The sequence below is a fragment of the Diabrotica virgifera genome, chromosome 8 (genome assembly GCF_917563875.1).
Source record: "Diabrotica virgifera virgifera chromosome 8, PGI_DIABVI_V3a".
Classification (NCBI taxonomy): Eukaryota; Metazoa; Arthropoda; class Insecta; order Coleoptera; family Chrysomelidae; genus Diabrotica; species Diabrotica virgifera.
This window is the reverse complement of record NC_065450.1, coordinates 29,534,997-29,555,753: the sequence shown is the minus strand read 5'-3', so window position 1 is coordinate 29,555,753 and position 20,757 is coordinate 29,534,997. Positions and strand designations below refer to the sequence as shown.

The 20,757-nt window shown below is 33.1% G+C and overlaps 2 protein-coding genes across 2 annotated transcripts in view; both read right to left on the bottom strand.

Moving 5' to 3' along the window:
* LOC126890752 (zinc finger protein 25-like) overlaps nt 1-20,757 on the bottom strand; it is a 77,740-nt gene that overhangs the window by 12,885 nt on the left and 44,098 nt on the right. Inside the window, exons 4-5 of the mRNA XM_050659923.1 lie at nt 18,120-18,324; nt 5,872-6,303 (exon numbers count right to left, since the gene is read on the bottom strand). Coding sequence (XP_050515880.1) covers nt 5,872-6,303; nt 18,120-18,324 — 637 coding nt within the window. The remainder of the gene's footprint in view (nt 1-5,871; nt 6,304-18,119; nt 18,325-20,757) is intronic.
* LOC126890753 (uncharacterized) lies at nt 1,443-2,994 on the bottom strand. Its single transcript, XM_050659924.1, has 3 exons — nt 2,443-2,994; nt 2,177-2,385; nt 1,443-2,099 (listed from the first exon to the last, which is right to left on the bottom strand). Exons 1-3 carry the CDS (start codon nt 2,693-2,695, stop codon nt 1,482-1,484), a joined length of 1,080 nt encoding a protein of 359 aa, XP_050515881.1. The 5' UTR covers nt 2,696-2,994; the 3' UTR covers nt 1,443-1,481.

Below are 20,757 nucleotides of genomic sequence, written 5' to 3'. Positions count from 1 at the left end.
GTTATTAAATAAATAAAATGTCAAATGTAAGTTTTGCTTTAAACTTTTGGTGCAGAATTACAGCTACATTTGAAGTAGCTTAATAAATTCTTTTAATATCATTAGTGATTAATAAATAAATAAACAATTTATGAAAAAATTCAATAACATATTTTCTTTTTATCATTTCATTCACTTTGGCAGAAACTTAACACAACCTTATATTCTTATTCCTTAACTGCCACTTAACAAAACTTCCTTAATAAAATAAAATATATTTACCATAAAATTTCAAACTCCAATATAAAGTTCGTTGTGAAAAAAAAACTGTGATATCAAAAACTTCAAAATGCACAAATTCGACAAAAAAACAGCAAAAAATTCAACAGACTGACAGCCACAAAAGTAAACAAACCAGAAACGTCACGAATTATTGTACTTAAAGTCTGAAAATATTCCTAAGCGTCTTTTTTTGTACTTATCACTTTTCAATATACTGAGACTAGAGCGTTCATAAAGATAACATGTGTTTTTACTTAATAACAGGCGGTAGCTGGTTTGTCTTTAGTTTCATGCGTGGAAGAGAATGATGCTAGATAAAAAGTATGTGTTTTATCTCGCCAGGTATTAATGACGCACAGGTAAAGAATTCTGGACTCAAGTGTATATAGAAGGATATAAAAACTTAAATGCAATAAGGATCAACTCCCTTCTATATGCTGATGATATAGTTTTAATCACAGACACAGTAGAGAAAATGCAGGAAACTAATAGATATTTGGCAAAAAGAGATACATAATTTAAAAATGGAAGTGAATGGAAATGAAGATGAGAAAAAAGAAAGAAATACTGATATAATAATGGAACAAGTAATAGAACAGGTATCTACTTTTGAATATTTGGGAAATATAATAAGAGATGATGGGAAAACCGACATATGACAAAGTCAGAAATAGACAACAAAACTAAATTCAGAGTATATCACGGCATAGTCAACCTAATGACATATGGGGCGTGAACATGGATTAGGCAAAAGAAACATGAATCAATGATAAACACGACAAAGATGAAACATGAGAAGGTTAGTTGTAATTACGAAGTTTGATAGATTCAGAAATGAAGATATAAGAAGAGAGCTGGAACAAGAACTGATAATAAAGAAGATCAAAAACAAACAATTGAGCTGGTTTGGACACCTACAACGAATGGAGCAAAAGAGACTTACAAAGAAGGTACATGAAGCCAAAATGGGAAACAAAAGAAAAAAGAGAGGCTGAGGAAGACATGGATGGACCAGAGCCAGGATATATGTGAAAGGAGACAGATACATGGGTATAAGGGATATGAAGAACCTGGCTACCTATAGAAGCGCTTGGAAGAAACGGATAAAAGGCGGAACCCGACATCTGACAACCTGAAGGGCACTAAGGATTATGAGAAAGAAGAAGATAATAACATCTGAATTATTTTCCCAATTCGAATAGTAAATAAATAGAATAAAATTAGTGCTCTAAATATGTTTCTAAATTAGGAGGAATTACGTTAAAATATGTGGCAGCTTGGTTTCCATATAAACATGTGTGACAGTTTATCAGCAATACTGCACACTTGTACATTTTACCTAGGTCTTGCAACAAAAGTTTTTGATTTTTGTGAAAATCTAAAAAGGCAAATTCCCTTACAATTTTTGCAAATCCCCACTCTACAGCTAATCTAACCTGGCACATGCTGTTGTTAAAGTTTTCCTGTCTCAACCTTTGTATTCCATTGGGTAATCTTGCTGGGTTTGGGTAAGGACATAGCAAAAGATTGGACAATGGATAAGCCTGATCTCCATACAAAACAAAATTGACATTTCCAAAAGTACATTTTCTTTCCAATTCCATATATATATTACTCTCTTCAAAAATGCCGGCATCATGGCGCCTGCCTAAATAAGGTCCTTTAAGACTAATAATGATGCCATCAGGACATACAACAGACTGGTATTTAAGACAGTGCCACCTCTTATGACCAGAATAATACGCTTCTTGATTTATAGATGGTCGACAAATACGCCTTGCAGTTCCATCTATAAAACCCCAACAATTTTGAACCGCTGCCCCTTTTGCAGCTACTGCCTGTAGTAAGAATATAAACAATTATTTATTTTACATGATTACTAGGCATACGAAGTATAATCTCTATAAGTACATACCTGTGAATAGTACTCCAATTTTTCTTGTGTTAACCAGGGTACATTGTCCAAATCTTCTAAAATTGATCTATGACCTTCTAAAATCAAGTTTACTGTTTTATTAATAATTTGTGACAAGGACTGAGCTGATAGTCCAAATATGACTTTTAGATCACTAAGTCTGTTAGGGTATGCTAGACGACGCAATAAAATGCACAGTCCGTCGAGTCCTACAATATGCAACATGTCAGTTATTTAAAGTTTTAGTTCCCATCAGTATTACTTACCAGTACAGGTATGGCCAGTTTCTGTTACAATTATATCTGGTATCCCTAACAACTGTACCAGCCTTGGAATATCCTGTTTCTCAAATCGAAAGTACTTTTTGGCTTGCTCAGCTTCTAAGGTATCGAAATTGAAGACAGGAACATTTTGAACATTATTATCATTACCATCATTTAAAATGTGATTTAGTATCACATATTCTATATCATCATCATTAGCTTCAAGTAATATTGCCTGTTCTAAGATATCTTCCATATTTTATTATATTTCTTTTGTACAATACAAAACAAGGAAAAAATTTCAAAATATCTATCTTCGTGAAAGAAAACAAAAACAGAAAAAAATTTAAACAAATTTAAATATTTTGCTGTCAAATACGACATTTGACTGACAGCTGCCAACTATTAACGTGAAGCAGGAATTCTGCCACTTGATAACTCAAAAATTACATTTACGTTAAAATATATACCGTAAAAAAATAGCGTTTACGTGTCAAAATAACGGATGAATAGAATTTTACTTGATAACTCTCTACTATGTAGATAAAATAACGAGAAGAAATTTTAAATATCTCTAATTATGTCGAAATACCGATTTTAGTATAAATAATAAAGTTAAACAGTGAAAAACTTTCACGTGGTACAATATAGTTGTAGACACTTGTATTTTAAACTATTATTTATTACACACTACACTACACGCACTATTATTTTAAAAAGGCACACAATAAACACAAAAATAAAGTATTGACGAAGTGAACATTTCATTGACTAACAGCATATCAGTATTCAGGTACATTCATTCCAAATAATAAATAATAAAATAATAAAAATAAAGTCATAACTTTATATCTGCGGAACATCTGTGCAATCTGGCAAACGCAAATTTAGACGTTCTGACTCTATTGCCAAATCTATCCGGTAATCTATCAGGGCAATTGCCACAAAAAATTTTCTAATAATTAACTGCAGTTAATATCAAAACAAACAACAAATATTTATTCTTTCGTGTTTTACATAAATTAAAAAATAGCAAAATCCATAAAATAATGTAAAAAAGATAGTTTTCAAAGTAAAAGCTTTCTCTGTATATTTGAAGCGTGCAAAATAATTATTATATACATTATAATCACATGGCAACACTGTCAAACTTAAATTCAACGTTCTGTGAAAATCTAATGTGGCTAACTTCTCAGACCCTCAAATTTAATAATGTCCGAAATTTTTTGTCATTATTTTATTACTGATGTTTATTATTATTAACAATGGACGCTAAGCGCATATTAGGCGGCCGTCAAACAACATCTTAGTAATCAAATACTGACAAAAATGTTTTCAGGGTCTTGTAGAGGAGGCTTTAATCTTTAATTTGGTCAGTTTCTGATGATGATATGGTCAGTATGATTATTTTTACTGAGTTATTAACCCTTGAAAATAGTTATTTTCGCGTTATTCAAATTTTAAATCGCATATAACTTGACAACAATCAATTTTAGCGAAAAATATCACCAGACCTTTTTGTTGAGTATGACCCAAAGAATCTAAGAAAAATTTGTCCGAAGTGAAAAAATTATTTTTGTGAATTTCTTTAAAAAAATTGTTTAAACAATTTTCCGACCGCGGTACCACCTGGCACCCTGTGGATTTGTTATAAGGACCTCTTGTTGAGTAAGTTTGTGCAAAAAATTTATAAAAATTAAATCGAATAATTTACCTAACGGGAACGACGATACGAGCTGGACTAAAAATATTTTAAAGGCAAACCACGTATTTACGATACTTGTTCATAATTTTCTGTGACGAATATTTCCAAATTTCAAAACACTTAGAACTGGCACCGCTGTCGGCACTGGTACCGCTGGCGGTGAACGCAAGTTTTAATTGAAATAGAATGGACTACAGAATTTTTTACCGACATGGCGGTAAGAGATTCACATATCTGCTCACTAGGTGGCTTTTAGCCTGCCGTCTATTAGGCGAATATAGCTGTGGTCTCATTTTATTTCATATCATGGGATATCTACCCCCAATACATCAATCAACGATTTCTTATTACTTTTTTTGTTTAAGTTAGAAAATAAAAGTATTTATTTACCTTCGCAAAGAAATATATAGTATAAAAACTGGTAACATCGGCGAAGAGTAACACTATCTAACAACATCTCACCTGACAAGATAATGTATGGTGGACTTCTACACGGAAATGCACGGCACCTTAACAAGAAGAATACAAAAACTTAACTGGTATCATTAATCAATCCTCGATGATCGCCAAGAAGTTGTGAAGATTCCGTAAGAATTCTCGTACCATTACTGAGTTGCTGAGTTTGCACTAACATCCGAGTATCCTGCTGTATCAATCTATTAGGATCTTGTTGCTGCTGATGTTGCGCGGTATATTTCTGGTCATCAATGGTAGTATACTTTGACGTTTTTTCTTGATTGTTCACTACGCATATTTGACGTACTAACTGAAGTCAGACAGGGATGCGTGCTTTTTCTATTTCTTTTTAACATAGCTATAGACTATGTTCTCTTCAAACTAGACTCCGACGCAAGAGGGATACAATGGATGTTAACCACACGCCTAAGCGATCTAAAATACGCCGACCATATCTGCTTATTAGGACAAAGGTTCCAAGATGTGGCTGACCAATTGGAAACACTTTCCACTGAAGCCAATTAAATAAGGTTTGAAAATCAATATTAGTAAAATCAAATCCATGAGAATAAATGCAAGGAACTACACGCTATTGACTATCGACAATATGCAGATTGAAAATGTGGAAATCTTAAAAGTGTCATAACAGAAAACGGAGGTACAGAAGACGATATTCGTAAGAGGATACGAAAAGCTCAAAAAACATTCGGCATACTCGAGCCTGTTTGGAGGTCTGGCGAGTATACTACAAGGATAAAGATCCGAATATTTCAGTCAAATGTCATGTCCGTTCTACTCTACGAATGTGAAACTTGAAAAGTGACAAAAACCCTTTCAGACAAACTGCAGGTATTTGTTAACAAATGTCTACGAAGAATTGTCCGTATTTTCTGGCCAAACATCATCAGAAATGAAGATCTACTACTCCTGACCCAACAAAAGAGGGTAGAAATTGAAATAAAGTTCAGAAAGTGGGGTTGGATAGGTCACACCCTCCGAAAAAATAGTTCCAGTATTGCAAAGACAGCCCTAGAGTGGAATCCCCAAGGAAAAAGAAGTCGCCCAGCACAAACTTAGAGAAGATGAATGAGATAAGAGGTCAAGGAAAGTCTTGGAATGTGGTGAAGGCCTTAGCGCAAAATAGAACCCGAAGGCGCGTTTTCACTGAAGCTTTATGCTCTACTTAGTTCAGCTCACCTGACAAGATAATGTATGGTGGACTTCGACGCGGAAATGCACGGCACCTTAACAAGAAGAATACAAAAAATTACCTGGTATCATTAATCAATCCTCGATGATCGCCAAGAAGCTGTGATGTTTCCGTAAGAATTCTCGTACCATCACTGAGTTGCTGAGTTTGCACCAACATCCGAGTATCCTGCTGTATCAATCTATTAGGATCTTGTTGCTGCTGATGTTGCGCGGTATATTTCTGGTCGTCAATGGTAGTATACTTTGACGTTCTTTCTTGATTGTTCGTATTGGAAGAAGCGTGTACTTTCATGTGCGTGTTAAGCGTACTGGATTGTGAAAATGCTTTCCCGCATGTCACGCATACGTATGGACGTTCGCCGGAATGGACACGCATGTGACGTAGCAGGATGGTGTTCACTGTAAAACCTCGACCACATACACTGCATACGTATGGACGTTCTCCTGTATGGTTTCTCATGTGGTATTTCAACTTCATTACGGTTGTAAACCTAAAATTTAATAAATAATAAATAATTTTTTATTCACCTTTTTTGTCATACATTTATGAAGGTAAGTCAAGATATAGCATTACATAATATGTATAAAAGTTACACAAAATCACGTTGCACACTTAAAATACAAGAAAAAATACAAAGATAATATAATATTCTCATATCCGCGACTACCCAGCTGTCTCTTGGATAAATTTTTCCGAGGAGTGAAATGCATTACTCAACTTTAAGTAAGCTGTTTTTGGAATTTTCTTAAATTATTTTGATTTTTTAAACTTAGCGGTAGTCTATTACACTGGCGGGCAAAAAATTTAGGTCACTGGATGAATTATATAAGTTTGATGCCTCGAATTTCCTAAACTTGTTGTCCGATTTGAGTAATTTTTTTAGTATCTTTAGCTTTATTATACATACATACATATATATATATATATATTGTTTTGATTCTACTTATTGATATCTACTTTGATTGGACTAGCTCAATTTAATAAATTTATCTCAGGGTTTTACATCATCCAATCGCAGAAATGCAAAACCAATACTCAGAAAAAACTCATGGAAAAATAAAAATAAAAAAAAATAAAATATAACCGTATATTAAAGAAAAATTAATTATACCAAATAATTCAAACACAAATGTTTAATAATAGAATAAACTGTGAAAACAGACAATCTATGAATCTAGAAATGCTTGTGCAAAATAATGAAAACAATTCTGAAAAATACCGCAAATTATTTTGAAATCAAAATTACCCAGTATGAATACAAATTAAATTATAACTAGTAAACAAAAGTCAATTTAAAAATCACGAAAAGGTTTCTGTGAAAGTTTATGTCAATTTAAAAATCACGAAAAAGTTTATGTCCCATTTCACTTGAGTCTCCACATAGAGGTCGATGCAACCAAAAAAAAAAAAACAAAAGTGTGGCAAACAGAGACTATTGACGGAGAGAACAATGTATTTTGGATACCTTAGTACAGCTGCTTTCACTTGACATTGAATTTTCTTTTTACTTTGTGCTTTTTATATACGGGCACCTATAAGGCTTTTTAATTTACGAAGACCGACACTTGTTACTCATTCTTCAACAGTACCTTCTATTTCAGCTCTCTAAAACACACCGCATCTCGTTCTTGTCTTGTCAAAAAGCAAAAAACCATTTTTTTGACATCCTTCAATCTATCTCGTCCCTGCAGTTCCATTCGTCCAAACAAATATCCTTACTACGTCATATCAACGCCTCCAAACGCTTTTGCCGCTAATTGTTCTTAGAAACACTGTCTATTGAATGTAACTGCACTGTTAACATGATAAACGCATTTGTCCAAAATTCATAGAATTATTTTAACATTATGAATAAGAAAAACTTATATCTTACAATACAATACTGGGTAAAATCGGTATCTATTTTACAGGGTGAATAAAAAAAATTAAATATTAGAAAATAACTATTTTAACGTAATAAAAATTAGCATACAATTAGATAATTAGATTTTCTTCTTTTTCCTCTCTGCTTTTCTTTATCTATGACAACTTCCCCGACCTTGGGTATGAACAAAATTTTAGATAGAAAAAAAAATTTCTTTTATACCCAAATTACTCAATCCTTTTGCTTTTATCCTATCTCCTATTTCTATACTTAGTATCTAAATTATTTACATGTTTCTACAAATTTTTATTCAAAATACCGGTATATATCGTTTATATTAAATATACCCCTAATATTGCCATTCTCTATGTACCCTATCCTATAGCTATTTACCCCATTTGCTGTTTGCACGACGTATGGACCTTCAAATACTGGCATCAATTTCGCACAAACACCGTTATTCAAATTGGACACTCTGAGTGCTCTCACCATTACTTTATCACCTTGTTGAAATGTAACAGATCTTCTTCGCCGTTGTCTTTGCTTTCTTTGGATGTATTTTTCTCCACTTCTTCTTAATCTTGTAGTTACTTTGTTTATTACATCTTCATATTCTCTTTCTGTTGGTTCTTCCCATGGTCTAGGTGGCATTCTTCCTTTCATCACATACATCGGAGACTCTTTGGTTATTGTGTTTGGAATAGAGTTTATGTATTCTTCTACTTCTTCCATCTTTCTATCCCATCCTGTATGTTGTCCATTAGATGCAATTCGTAAAAACTTTGTTACTTCCTGTATATATCTTTCCGATGGATTGCTCTGAGGATGTCTGATGCTTGTAAATACAGTGTCTATTCCTCTTTGTTGTAGCTCACCTGTAAATCTATCGTTTCTAAAATACGTAGCATTATCTAGCAGTATTTTCCTGGGTGTCCCAACTTCTTCTAAAAAAATTGTCTATTTTTCGTAATATTTCATTTCCTTTTGTTGTTCGACAAAGGTATAATTTTACAAATTTCGAAAAAATATCCACCATCACCAAAATGTGCTTATTTTTACGGGGAGTTCTTATCAGTTCGCTCAACATATCGATGGCTACAAGATCTAATTTTTGGCCAGATGTTATATTCTTAGGTATGTTTTCATTTTTAAAGTTCCTCGATTTATATTTTTGGCAAACCTCGCATCTTTTCACAATGTCTTTTGCCAACTTATGATCTCCTTTGCAAATATAATTTTCTCGGAATACCAGAAAGCTTTTCCTACTTCCAATGTGTCCATTGTTTCGGTGTATATCAATCAATATTTTGTTAGCCAGTTCGTTTGTGATCATATACAGTTCTCTTTCCTCCGTTCTTTTTATATAAATTCCATTTTCTTGTATTGCTCTGTTTTTTTCCTGTTCTTCCAGATTCTCTTGGTCTCTCATGACCTCCTCTAATGAATAGATTCCGTCGTCGTCTCTTAGAATGTTCATTCCAACCTGAAATTCCATTTTTTCTTCTTTATTGAAGTATTCATCTCTGGTGAGAGCATCGGCGATGATATTATCTTTTCCTTTGATATATTTGAATTCAAAATCATATTCTTGTAGTAATAAAATACCGCGGTGTATTCTGTTGTTTACTACTCTATTCTTCATGATATTAACGAGAGCAGCGTGATCTGTTTCTATGGTGAACTTTGATCCCAATAGATAAAAACGTAGTTTATTCACGCAGAAAAGAATACTGGCAAATTCTAGCTCGGTCGCACTATATCGTCTTTCGTATATTTTTGTTACTCTGGACACAAAGCATATTGGAACTTCTATTTCTTCTTGTATTTGGGATAACACCCCTGCAAACTTATTCATCGAAGCGTCTGTTCGTAAAATAAACGGTGCTGTGTATATCGGATGGTATATCTTACTTCCACTTGCAAATTCTGTCTTAAGATTTTGAAATGCTTCTTCCTGCTCTTTGCCCCATTTCCACCTTTCATTTTTCTTCAAAAGACCTATCAATGGCAGTTCCTTTTGGCTGATGTCTGGGATGAGCTTCTTAAAATAGTTTATCATTCCCAAAAATCCTCTCAGTGTTTTTAAATTTGTTGGACGTGTGTATTCTTTTATGATCTTGACTCTCTCTTCGTCTAGGCTTATGCCTTGCCTGTCTAGTTTGAAACCTAAGTAAATCACCTCTTTTTGAAAGAACTTGCATTTTCCTATGTTTAATTTTAAACCTGCTTCATCTAGTTCTTTGAGAACTATCTTTATGTGATTCATATGGCTAGACATATCATGAGAATAAATCAACAAATCATCGATATAATGTAAAACAAAATCACCGTGTTTATTTAAAATCGTGTGCAATGCCCTTACCAAAGCCGCGCATGCACTTTGTAAACCAAATGGCACTACCCTAAACCTATATACCACTCCGTCGATAGAAAAAGCAGTGTAATCCCTACATTCATTTGCTAAAGGAATTAACCAGAAACTATGTTTTAAGTCCAATTTGGTAAAAAAACTAGATCCTGTGATTCTACCAAAAATTGAGTCTATATTCAACGGGGCCTCGTATTGTGGCACTGTACATGAATTCAAATTACGTGCATCTAAACAAATCCTTATGTCCCCATTACTTTTTTTAACAATGACTACTGGATTTATGTATTGTGAATCACATCTTTCAATTATTTTATCCCTCAACATGTTATCTATTTCTTGACCTACATCTTTTCTATATTTAAATGGAATAGGATATGTCTTCGAGCGGAAATTAGATAAGTTTTTCATTTTAATCGTGTGTTCGTATTTTGTCGCTGCTCTATTTTCTGTATTGATTAATCCCGTATGTCTTGCCAGTAATTTTTTTAAGTCAGACGTCATTTCTTCTCCACAAACTATTGATGTCTCTTCTTCACTTTCGCAATTCCTTGTCGTTGTACACATATTGAACTCAAATTCTCTCTCTTCCTTCTCCGATTCTTCTTCTTCAAAAACTACAGCTTCTTCCTCATCCAATATTTCAACTTCCTTTTCCGTCATGTTTGTACCCACCTTTTGCGGCGCAGTACTGACATCTAAATTTCCTTCTTCCTCTTCTTTCTCTTCTTGTCCTAAAGTTGTGTCCACCTGTATCGGCGTCACACTTCTTTTTTTCCTATTTCTTCTCCTCCTCTTCTTCCCCTCTTTTCTTTCATCGGTGTCCATCGTTTGCGATGCCACACTTCTCATTTTCTTATATTCAAAATGTGTTGTCAAAACATCTACTTCATTTCCTGTGTCATCTTCTTGCACCTCTTTATTTTCATCTTTCTTGTCAGTTATTGATGTGCGTACCTTATTCGGCGCTGTACTGACGTCCTGCTCATCTTCTTTTTCCTTTAAACCTTCTTCCATTATGTCCTCTCCAAATTTTATATATTTGTTTGCAAAATTAATTTTCGTTCCATACTTATCCAATTCATCCACTCCAATGACAATATCATACTTCATGTCCTCAATTATAAAACAATTAATCAAATATTCTTTATTTTTAAATCTCAATGTCAAAACAATAGCCTCATTCGTAGTCGAAATCTTTTTTGAATTAGCACTCACTAATCTTATTCGAGAAATATTATACCTTTGAGAATCTAGTCCTAAATCCTTTATCAATTGTTTATTAACTAATGATACCTCTGAACCAGTGTCCAAAAGTATATCAACCTTTTTATTTTTAATATACCCCTGTACCATAACCAAATTATTACGCACGTATTCAATCTTTTTTCCCGCTAAAGTGATAAATTCCCTAGGGTGAGTATATATTCCTGAATTAAATTTTATCCCTGTTTTTAGTGAGTGCCCTCCTGAAAAGACGACCCTGCTCTATTGATTTCTACTTCCACATTGTCCATTTCTTGGTGTCCTTGTTCATTTTCTCCTTCTCTGGTGAAACTTAGGCTGTTTATTTCTCTGTTCTGTTCTCTTCCTTGTCCATTGTTGTTGTTATATTGGTTTCCTCTATTAAAATTTTCCCGACCTGCATTTGGCTGATATGGTTGATTGTTATAATTTCTCCCACTGTTTTGAAATCTATTTTGATGATATCCATTTCTATTCTGTTCATATCTATTTTGATTAAAATTGTTTGTATATCTTTGTCCCTCATTATCCCTATATCCATTGTATCGGTAAGGATTTTCATTACGAGACTGTCTGTAGTTGTTTGTGCGGTTTGCTTAGTTGTTCCCATTGTTTTCCGTTTGTCTACCGGTCCTTCTTTCTTTTCTTCGAGCCTCTCTTACAACTAAAAACTGGCATAAACTGTCCATGTCCCTATATCCTTGCAAGGTGACATAGTCTTCCATTGTATTGTCAAAATGTCTTGCTATCAATTCAACTAGCTGTTCTTCCGAATAATTATAATTTAAATATTGCCCACCGGCGTATACTTGCAATGCATATTTCTCTTCGGATATTCCTAGTTTCTCATCATATTTTCCATTTTGTAGTTCACTATTCACGACCATCTGTTTTCTCTTTTCCCCAATAATATCTCAAAAATTTTCTTTCAAATTCTTCCCAATCTTGCAACTCATTTTGCTTACTCTCGAACCATAATGCTGCTCCATCCTTAAAATGAGTCCTTATCATATCCTTAGCCTCTTCAAACTCTTTATATCCTTGTTTTTTATTTTTAAGCATCCTAATAAACGGGACTGGGTGCTGTTTCTTTATATCCCCGCCAAATTGGACCTTATTTTCTGCTCCATTGTGTATAATTACTTGTCTTCTTTCTCCAGTATTATGTTGTGATTTTACTTCCAATAGTTTCTTATCCAATTTTTTAAATCTATCCTCTATTTCCTCGTCTCTATCTTCTACATGTTTCTCCAAATTCTTTAGTTTCTTGGTATGTTTTTCTAAATTTTGGCTAATTTCCTTTGTTTTCTGCTCTACTTCATGTTTCATCTGTTTTAAATACATTTGTACATCCTCTTTATGCTGTTCTAGTCTCTGCTCCATTTGTTTAAAACCTAGATCTTGTCGTTTACTGTTTTCATCTATACTTTTTTTATTTTTTCTGCTTGTCTTCTACTGTTTTCTTCCTGTATCTGTAGCATTTGTAATATCCTATCCATTGTTGACATTTCTGTGGTACTCTCCTTGATTGTTGTTTCTGTAATACTAATTTCTTCGTCTACATTTTCTATTCCTTCCTCGCTATAACGTTCTTCTGTTTCCTTTTGTTTTTTGTTGAGTCTTGTCTCCATTTTCTTTCCTTTTTCTGGACTTAACAATGTGAACGTACAAACCCACCGAACTATTATCTTTGCCTATTCCACAAGAATGTTGATCAAATAAAAATATCTGGTTATGTAAAAAAACTGTTCCAAGATTATTCAAAGCGAAAAAGGTTTGAATAATAAAAATCAAAAATACTTTGTCGAAATTTGGCAGAGAGAAAAAAAATTAGAAAAATCCTGTAAGAATTTATATATTTTCCAGTACACTTTGTCTGGGTATTGGTGTTTCTGCTTTTGCCTCACACGCTTGGGCGACAATATTGTTTTGATTCTACTTATTGATATCTACTTTGATTGGACTAGCTCAATTTAATAAATTTATCTCAGGGTTTTACATCATCCAATCGCAGAAATGCAAAACCAATACTCAGAAAAAACTCATGGAAAAATAAAAATAAAAAAAATAAAATATAACCGTATATTAAAGAAAAATTAATTATACCAAATAATTCAAACACAAATGTTTAATAATAGAATAAACTGTGAAAACAGACAATCTATGAATCTAGAAATGCTTGTGCAAAATAATGAAAACAATTCTGAAAAATACCGCAAATTATTTTGAAATCAAAATTACCCAGTATGAATACAAATTAAATTATAACTAGTAAACAAAAGTCAATTTAAAAATCACGAAAAGGTTTCTGTGAAAGTTTATGTCAATTTAAAAATCACGAAAAAGTTTATGTCCCATTTCACTTGAGTCTCCACATAGAGGTCGATGCAACAAAAAAAAAACCAAAAGTGTGGCAAACAGAGACTATTGACGGAGAGAACAATGTATTTTGGATACCTTAGTACAGCTGCTTTCACTTGACATTGAATTTTCTTTTGACTTCCAAAAATAACATTTTTACTTTGTGCTTTTTATATACGGGCACCTATAAGGCTTTTTAATTTACGAAGACCGACACTTGTTACTCATTCTTCAACAGTACCTTCTATTTCAGCTCTCTAAAACACACCGCATCTCGTTCTTGTCTTGTCAAAAAGCAAAAAACCATTTTTTTGACATCCTTCAATCTATCTCGTCCCTGCAGTTCCATTCGTCCAAACAAATATCCTTACTACGTCATATCAACGCCTCCAAACGCTTTTGCCGCTAATTGTTCTTAGAAACACTGTCTATTAAATGTAACTGCACTGTTAACATGATAAACGCATTTGTCCAAAATTCATAGAATTATTTTAACATTATGAATAAGAAAAACTTATATCTTACAATACAATACTGGGTAATTGAAATCTGTATCTATTTTACAGGGTGAATAAAAAAAATTAAATATTAGAAAATAACTATTTTAACGTAATAAAAATTAGCATACAATTAGATAATTAGATTTTCTTCTTTTTCCTCTCTGCTTTTCTTTATCTATGACAATATATAGCTTTATTACTTAAGAATCTCACTGTATTAATATTGTTGCTAGACAGGTAAATGTCATTTTATACCGGGTGTAATAATCATACTGTGTTTTTTCCTTAAAGTTCTGAACACTCTGTGGAATAATGTAGGATAGATAAAATACTGAAATTAAAACTCAATTGTAGCCGAAGACTTTAACATTTTCTCTTTTGATTCATTTGCTCATGCTGGATAATAAAAAAAGTTAGGTACTTTAACAACTAGCCATGTTCTTCATCAAAACAGGTTTTTTCTAAATAAGTGCGACAAAGTTTAGTAATTCTGCATGAAAAAATAATGACCGTTTGCTTTATAAACATATGTCCACAAATGCGTCATTTCCGAGATACGGGATGTTGAATTTTTTCTTACAAATTGACGGTTTATTTGTTGCTCTACAAACGGTTGAGATATGCAACGGAAATTTGGTAGGTTTTAAGAAGCAGTTATTGCTCATTTTTTGACATAAAATTTAGAATATTATATTTACCATTGTCGTGCATACGGGATGTATCTAGAATATTTATACCCGTACGCACGCCAATGGTAAATATAAAATTTTTATTTGTATGTCAAAAAATGCGCAGTAACTACCTCTTAAAACCTACCAAATTTCATTTGCATATCTCAACCGGTTTTAGAGCAACAAATAAACTGTCAGTTTGTAAAAAAAAATCAACATCCCGTATCTCGCAAACGAAGCATTTGTGGACATATGTTTATAAAGCAAACAATCATTATTTTTCATGCAGAATTACCTCTTAAAGTTTGTCGCACTTATTTAGAAACATCCTGTATTGATGAAGAACATGGCTAGTTGTTAAAGTACCTAACTTTTTTATTATCGAACATAAGCAAATTAATCAAATAAGAAAATGTTAAGAAAGCCTAGGGCTACAATTGAGTTTTAATTTCAATATTTTATCTATGCTATAATATTCCACAGAATGTTCAGAACTTTAAGGAATAAACACAGTATGATTGTTACACCCGGTATAAAATGACATTTGCTTGTCTAGCAACAATATTAATACAGTGAGATTCTTAAGTAATAAAGCTATAAGATACTAAAAAAATCACTCAAATCGGACAACAGGTTTAGGAAATTCGAGGCATCAAACTTATATAATTCATCCGGAGGCCTAAATTTTTTGCCCGCCAGTGTATATAGAGAAGGGCCAGTATAGTGAGGGAATTTTTTAAAACCGGCATGGTTACATTTCATCAAACGAATTTTGTAACAGTTCCGGAAAATAAAAGTTAAAACAGTTTATATACAGGGTAGCGAGAAAGTATGGAAACACGGTAATTTCTCGGAAACTGCTAGACCGATTTTTGTAGATTTTGGTGAGCAATGGTCTCCTAATGCGAGCGATATTATAGTGGTAATTACACTGTTGTCACATCTTCCGTTTTTCTGGAAATCTAATGAACTTTCTTATTTTAAATGGAACACCCTGTATATTTTTTGCGTTTTAAAGTTTATAAGAAATACTGATTATGTTTCATGTTATATTCCCTATACCTAAATGCCATAATTTCGGAATTATTGCTACATTTATTAAAAAAAAATTTAAACGAATTTTAAACATCACATTTTTTCGGCCCGTGTAAAAACTATTTTAGGGAACAAAAAAGATCTTTTATAATTGCCCTCAAAAGTTAATGGTTTCCGAGTTATAAACAATTTAAAACTGAAAAAAATCGAAAAATGACAATTATCAAGGTTCAAAAGCACAAGAAAAATTTTTTTTTAAATTACAAAGTACCTAGATTCAAGCCCAAACCATCTTCTATCAGCTCCCTATAAGAATTTTTGGCATATTTTATTCTAAACCATTGTTTTTTTTTGTTAATAAAGCGCATATGAGAGGACGTGTGATCGGTCTGCATTAACAACTAAAAACCAATGTTTTAAAATGAAATAAACAAATTACTTATCGACAACTGATAAAATAAGGTTTGAACTTGAATTTAGACACTTTGTGGTTTCAAAAACTTATACTTATGTACTTATGTTTTTTGAACCTTGAAAATCGTCATTTTTCGATTTTTTTCAGGTTTAAATTGTTTATAACTCGGAAACCATTAACTTTTGAGGAAAATTACAAAAGACCTTTTTTATTTCCAATAATCCAAATAACCTAAAATAATGTCTATCCGGGCCGAAAAAATTGATTTTTATAATTTGGTTAAATTTTTTTTTTTAATAATAAATATAGCAAGTAACTCCGAAATTATAGCATTTAGGTATAGGAAATATAACATGAAAAATAATCAGTATCTTGTAAGAACTTCAAAACGCAAAAATATACAGGGTGTTCCATTTAAAATAAGGAAGTTCATTAGATTTACAGAAAAACGGAAGATGTGACAACAATGTAATTACCACTATAATATCGGCCGCATTAGAAGACTCTTACCCACCAAAATCTATAAAAATCGTTCTAGCGGTTTCCGAGAAATGACCGTGTTTCCATACTTTCTCGCTACCCTGTATATACACGGAAGGTACCGTAAGAATTCTTTTCTTTCTAAAAACTTCCCGACAGTTGCCACGGTAATTTATGCCAAAAATTCGTCTGATAATCCTCTTTTGTAAAAGAAAGATGCGCAGACTTTCGGAAGCTCGGCCCCAAATAATGATGTCCTGCGCGATACGGGAATATACCTGCGCATAGTAAACAGAGGTTAATGTACTTGATGGCATATCATTTTTTAATGCTGCTATCGCAAAATACATCTTATTGAGCTGCTTACATAAATGATCTATGCGTTTATCGAAACTAAATTAGCGTCTATAACTATGCCTAAAAATGTTGTATGTGTTACTGTGTTGACTACCACATCTCTGTTACTGCTTTCAAGTTCAAAAACGAGTTGGGTGGTCCTTCTCTCACCGTATGAAAAGTTTACAATCTTGGTTTTTCCAAATTTACAAATAATCCATTCCTATCACACCATTCCTTGAATCGTCCAATTAAATATTTTACTTTTATACCTACTTGCTCCAAAGTTTCTGCGGAAACTATCATGCTGGTGTCATCGGCATACATAAATAGGTCTTTTTATTCTCTAAAATACTCTGGTAAGTCATTAACATATAAAAGAAAAAGTAGTGGACCTAATATTCCTCCTCGAGGAGTTCCTAGGCTATTGTGAAAGATATCAGAACATTATATTGTTTATCGCAACCTAAAACGGACGATTACAAACATATGAGTGTCCAAGAATTCACTGGATTTCTTATACCAACTGCTTCAAGTTTTAAACAGTTATTTTAAATGACTACATTATTACTCCTCTATAATTCTCTTCAAACAAGGAGACAGGGAGATTTGAAGAACTGTAGGCCAATCTCCCTGCTGTTAGAGCAGTCAGTGAGGGTATTTGGCCCGAATTCCATCCTACTGCATGGATATTAATGAAATTTTGGGAATAGCCTATATTTATCTCCTAATTCAAAATCTACCCATTGCCGATGTGCGCTTATATCTTAGGGGGTGGTTCCCGCCCCTACAGACCTTCCCACCCGTGGATCAGACCATCTTTGGAGTAATATCAAAACAGCATTACTGACAGCAGCAGCGTCCACCCTGGGAAACAAGAAAAGGGAGAGAAGGGTCTCCTTGTTTTAAGTCGCTACTTAGATACTCATAAACCTAAGTGTGCTCCTACGATCATTCTCCATAGACGAAAAGCGAATTAAAATAAAATTAAATCGTATTAAAACATCACAAATATTAAAAAATCTGCTTACCTCTTTTGACACACTGAACATTCTATAGGCTTTTCTGTTCCGTGTAGCCTTTTGTGGCTTGTTAGATCTCCAGACTGTCTAAAAGCTTTTCCACAAAAATCACATGCAAACGGGCGTTCGTTGGTATGAGTCCTCATGTGAATTTTAAGACTAGCCTTAGATACGTAACCGTTTTTGCAAATTTCACATTGAAATGGTCGTTCACCTGAAAATGATGTTTAGTTAGAGATATATTATCGCAGTATTTAAAAGCCAATAATAAAATAAGATATTTTATATGCCATCCACTCTCCGTTTCAATAGTTACTCCGTGTCCCAACCCTCTAGCTAGATAGTATCTCAAATTACATCTTCTTAAAACGATTTTATATACTTGGCTCGGCTCGTATGAAGAGCCGAGCTTCTAGCTCACGTCGGTTTGTTTCTTGCGAGCCGAGTTTTCGAGCCGAATCAAATTCTTTTCGAGCCGAGCCGAGTTGAACTCGAAACGAGTCGAGCTTTCCCTAACGAGCTCGTCAATATTTTAGCTAGTACTCTAATACTTTTTCTAATACATTTATTTCTGCTACGACTGATACTTTTGTTTGAGAATAAGTAATTCAGACACCGGAGGGACCGCAGACGTTCGGAAACAATTAGCGTCTCTTTGCAAAGACAATGACGTCGACTTTGCAAAGTAACAAGACACTTACTCAACACACACACTACACATTTACTCCCCTGACTTAGTAATAAGTTATACAATTACGTGGCTAAAGGTTCTAGTTCTAAACCAAAGCCAGAATCAGAGAAAAAAAAAAGTAATTCAGACTACAAATACAGGGTGGGGCATTAGTGTGACAAAGTCCAATTACTCGTTTGTCGTAAGAGATACGAAAAAAAGTTATTTAGGTAAAAGTTGGGGTACAGATAGGACTATAATTTTAAAATATTTTCAAATATACACGGCCGTCCGTATTGACAGGGTGACACAAACTTATGTTTTTTTAAATGGAACAGCCTGTATATTTTTAGATTTTTGGATTCTCCTCGATACCTTCTTTCTAGCCCAATAAATGACCCTTTTGGAGTATAATTTTCAGGGGCAACTCGGAATTGCATGAAAATTTGGATTTAGGTTCTTCTTACACTCCACTTCAAACTTGAATTTGTGCCGTTGGTTGCTTTTACTTGGGGGGTGACAGTCACCCCTTCTCGGGGGGTGAAAAAGGCGTGTTTAAAATAAGCCCGGAAATGGATAAATTGACAGATTATAAGCAACTTTCGTTCTATAAAGTGTTTTACGTAAGTTAATACTTTTTGAGTTATTCGCGATTGAAAATATTGATTTTTCGCCAAAAAAACTACGTTTTCAGACAGTTTTTCGCCAATAACTCAAAAAGTAAATATTTTATCGAAAAAAATATTCTAAGCAAAAGTGTAGCTTATAAAAAAACGAAAAATGTGGTGTATCGGTAAAGTCTATAAATTGAGTAAAAGCAAAGTTGTAGCTCATGAAAAATACGTTCTTATTCGTCTAATTGCAAATCGAATAATTCAACGCGAAATGACCGAAAAATTAAACATTTTTCGGGAAAAGCTTATTTATATTTTTAAAGTATCTAAAAAAAGCTTTATATTTGTTTTTTACAAAAAATTTTATCGTCTAAAATAAACGAGTTACACTGAAAAAAAAGTTGGCGCCTTTTTTTGGTAACAAGAATCGTGGAAACCTCCTTCTATTTAGCACCCTAAATAAAATTAATCGTTACCGCTTTATCCTTTATTTTAACTGTATGTGTATTGTTTATATCATCTGTAAGTTTGATTGGTTTAAAGTGCTTATTTTTGAAAAAATTTGGTTTTATAGTAAAAAAAAATTTTCTAAAAATTTTTGAAAAATTTCTTTTTTCCAAAATACCTTAAACAGTATTAGCGATAAGAACAATCTTAAAGAGTAAAAAAATGTAGGTTTTGCTATTGTAATTATGCTAGTTTCATTTTGTTTTTCCGGGAGACAAAAATTGGTTAAGATATGGCTGTTGAAAATTTGCATACACTCGTGGATAGTGACCCGTTCAAGTTTTTTCAACTATAACCCTTTCAAAAATAAGCACTTTAAATCGGCGAGACTGACAGATCATATAAAAGATAGATAAGTAAGTAAATTGTTTGTAAAGAGGTAGAGATTAATTTCATTTGGGGAGCTAAACACGGGGAGATTTTCATGATTTTTTTACCAAAAAAAAAGAGAACCAACTTTATTTTGAGCGTAACTCGCTTAATTTTAAAGCTAGAGACTTCTGTGAACAATTAAACTAAAGCTTTTTATAAACACTTTAAAAAAGTTTTAACGGGTTTTTCCCGAAAAGTGCTTAAGGTGATACAGTAGCGATCAACAGGTGGCAACAAACGCGGTCCAATATTGCGAAAGTTCTGCGAACTTTCAAAAGTGAGGCAACACTGCGTCGGTAATTCAACACTGACAGTGACGTTTATACTATCAAAAACAATAATTTTTATACACATAGGCGCGAAATGTTGCGAAGTCAGTGACGTTCGATTTCTTGTTATAAAAAAATCGATTTTTAGTAGTTCCAAGATTACACAAAATCTAGGCATGGGATAAATAAGTTTATTTGAAGAAAGTGTATTTTTT

Excerpts from the sequence above, each read along its gene's own strand:
- LOC126890753 (XM_050659924.1), bottom strand. The coding sequence starts at position 2,695 with ATGGAAGATATCTTAGAACAGGCAATATTACTTGAAGCTAATGATGAT. Across the intron at positions 2,386-2,442 it reads AACTGGCCATACCTGTACTG|GACTCGACGGACTGTGCATT; the intron begins GTAAGTAATACT and ends TGCATATTGTAG. Across the intron at positions 2,100-2,176 it reads AATTGGAGTACTATTCACAG|GCAGTAGCTGCAAAAGGGGC; the intron begins GTATGTACTTAT and ends TTCTTACTACAG.